At 34.6% G+C, this 3,172-nt stretch overlaps 1 protein-coding gene across 1 annotated transcript; it reads left to right on the top strand.

Annotated features, from left to right (window-relative positions):
* Positions 1,357–2,094, top strand: LOC109842365. Its single transcript, XM_020411252.1, has 2 exons — positions 1,357–1,420; positions 1,513–2,094. Exons 1-2 carry the CDS (start codon positions 1,379–1,381, stop codon positions 2,092–2,094), a joined length of 624 nt encoding a protein of 207 aa, XP_020266841.1. The 5' UTR covers positions 1,357–1,378.

The raw sequence follows: 3,172 nt of genomic DNA, 5'->3' as shown, positions 1-3,172 counted from the left end.
TGCCCGGTTTTATTGCACCTTATCGTGGCATGCGCTACCATCTTAAAGAGCAAGACGGTAGTGAACCATTGAACCATCGAGAGCTTTTTAATCTTCGTCACTCATCACTTCGATCAAAGATAGAGAGCGCACTTGGAATTTTAAAAAATCGTTTTAAAATTCTAACATGTAGGCCTGGTTTTCCATTTCAAACACAGGTCAAGATTGTTATTGCTTGTTGCATTCTACATAATTATGTAATGATAGTTGATCCAGATGATCGTTACATAACAGAAGATGTAGTTTTTGATGAAAGAGAGTGTGAATTTGCTAATGAAGAATCTGACGTTAGCATGCTCAATTTGAGCAAAAGGGAACAGAAAGAAGCACAAGCTATTTGGTTAAAGAAAAGAGATGAAATAGCAAAGTCTATGTGGACAGAATATTACGCTCAATATAAGAAAGGGAATGAGGTGGAAATTGGATTAGGTGATTAGTATTTGTGTTTTGTATTGTTTTAATTGAGACCACCAATATATGCTAGATCATTAAGTGAACAAGTTTGTTTGTTTTTCCTATTATCAAGCTTACTAGAAACCAAATTTTGTGTATCTTTGACATTTCTTTATTGATATATTCTTTTTTATGATGAGCTTCAATATATGTATGTATAATTTTATAGTTTTGCTTTCTAATTGTCATAATGTAAAGTTTATTCTTGTTGTCTCTATGAATATTTACAATATCACAGGACGATGGAGAATATAGAAAAGTGTGCATATGGGGGTAACAGGACTGGATACTTTCAAGTCACTTCAACACTAGATCAACAATCGCCACACTTCTCTCGTTCTCAAGGAGTACACGCTCTTGGAAACCCTTATGTTTTTGGTCGTCTTGGAGATTCGCCTAATCAACAATTCATGAATGCTAATGTTGGTGGAACTTCTATTGGGTTCCCACCCATAAATTTAAGCCAACAAATCATATGATCACAAAGCTCCCAGAATAATGCTACACAAAATTCAATTTCAAGTATTGAGGTTAATTCTCCTTCAAAAGATGGAAAACATACGAATGAAGGGAAGAAACGAAAGTCATCCGGGAACAAAGAAACTCTGACAGGAGGGAAAAAGGGAACTAGTAACAAGAAATGGAAACCTCCACATATTGAGGCATTAATTTCTTGCTTGGTAAACTTGCAAATAATGGTTATAAAGTGTATAAGACATTTAAAGCCCCTGCTTTCAAAAAGGCTGTTGAGCATGTGAATTCTATCTTTGGAGAAAATTATACTACATTCAATGTCGAGAACCACTTACGAACCCTTAAAGATAAGTGAAAACTTATTTGTGAAGCAAAAAAGCTTAATGGAGCCGGATGGGATGAAGAGAGTAAGATGATTACACTTGACACTACGACATATGCTGAGCTTATCGAGGTATATTAATATCTTAATTTTGTCCACCAAGTTAATTTAAACTTTTCTATTTGATATATCACATTAACAATCTCTATTTTTCTTACAAACAGAGACATCCAAAATACAAGCCTTATTTGAATTGTCCAATTCCAAGATATGAAGAACTTCGCATTATTTGTGGGGAGGATCATGCTACTGGAGAATTTAGAGAGACAAGTTATGACCCTGACATTGATAAAGAGATTCCAACTATCAATATCGACGAAGATGATCTTGTAGATAGTCTTGGTATGGATGGAGTTCGTGTATCACAATTAAATGGAGTGGAGCCTTCGAGCATTTTTATCAAGACAGGAACTGTAAGCGGTAAATCGTCTCGTCCAGTAATGAAGAAGAAAAGGGAGGACTCCCAAATAATTATTGGTGAGAAACTTGTGGAGGAAATGGGAAAGGTAGCCACTGCCATTGTTAGTTTGAAGGAGCGAACTTGGGTTGAGGTTCTTGCTGATAAGGTTTTTGGTTTTCAAGATATTTCCATAGATGATCTTGAACTGGTTTTCGATGAATACTACAAGAATGAAGTTGAAGCGAAGGCTTTTATGGTATTGCCCGAACCAATACAGAGAAAGAGGATTCTTAACGTGTTGGAGAGGATAGGTAGGCGACCAACTTTGGACAACGCTCAGACATGAACTACTAGTTTCAGAAACATGGATAGCACCCCTTAATAAATGGTTCTCGATTTAAACTATTTTTCTAGTATGGATAGTCTTCTTTGAGCTTGCACTTTATTATTTTATTTTAAACTTAATGATACTAGTTTATTGTCAATTATGCATGTTGGACTTTGATATGAATTGAGCTTACAATAAGACTATGATTCTTATTTATTTCAGCTATTTCTTAATAGCACTTTCTTTTTCTCAGCTCAATATATTTTTCGTGAATGTTGTTGCTTTTTCTCTTTTTCTTTTTTACCCCTTCTTTTTTCATTTTTTGTGCCTAATTGTTGGTATATTCATATCATTTCTGTAGCATGGATTCATAGATGAAGCATAGAGGCAATGAGGCTATGTAGGTAGTGTAGCCATGCACAAAGAACAGACTTTTGTATCCATGCACGACGAAGAGAATATTGACCATCTTGATTTTACTTCTGTATCCTTGTAGTTAATTGGGGACTCTAATAGAGGTGAGAATGTTGTTGTTGATGGAAGAGTCCATGTTGAGAGGAGATAATTAGAGGAGGGATTAATTGGAGCCAATTAAAGTTCACGTTGATGGAAGAGTCCATGTTGAGAGGAGATAATATAGACTGTCCAATACTTGATATAATGATTTCATGTAGCAATCTGTATGAATTCGTATAATTGAAATTTTATGTTTAACGGTCTTTTTCATTAGTAGTTTAATTTTTGAAGCGTGAATTATGACAATCTTCTTGTACCGCTGGTAAATGTAATATGTTTAATTAAATCCAACTGATGATAAATAGTCTGTGCGGGTAAAATATATTATGTTGAAAAATGGGATTATTGGTCTATCTTTGTGATTATATATGCTTAATTTGGAGGAATGTGGATATTCTTGTTTCAACGGAGACTCCATTGAATATGAGTTACCTGAAAAAGATGCTAATCAGACGGTCATTATCATGCATATGAATACAATGATAGACCAATATAAGAAGCATCGCAAGAAGCAACTTGCATTTGATTGAGACCTTCAGGGAGCTTTATAATATGGACCTTAATTAATAATACAAGGTTT

This window comes from Asparagus officinalis, chromosome 5, assembly GCF_001876935.1.
Source record: "Asparagus officinalis chromosome 5, Aspof.V1, whole genome shotgun sequence".
NCBI classification, from domain to species: Eukaryota; Viridiplantae; Streptophyta; class Magnoliopsida; order Asparagales; family Asparagaceae; genus Asparagus; species Asparagus officinalis.
Note: the sequence above shows the minus strand (reverse complement) of the source record. Positions and strands in the feature narration are given on the sequence as shown.

Bases quoted from the DNA above. Each gene is read 5' to 3' on its own strand.
- LOC109842365 (XM_020411252.1), top strand. From the start codon at position 1,379: ATGATTACACTTGACACTACGACATATGCTGAGCTTATCGAG. The intron at 1,421-1,512 runs GTATATTAATAT...TCTTACAAACAG, and splicing joins CATATGCTGAGCTTATCGAG to AGACATCCAAAATACAAGCC.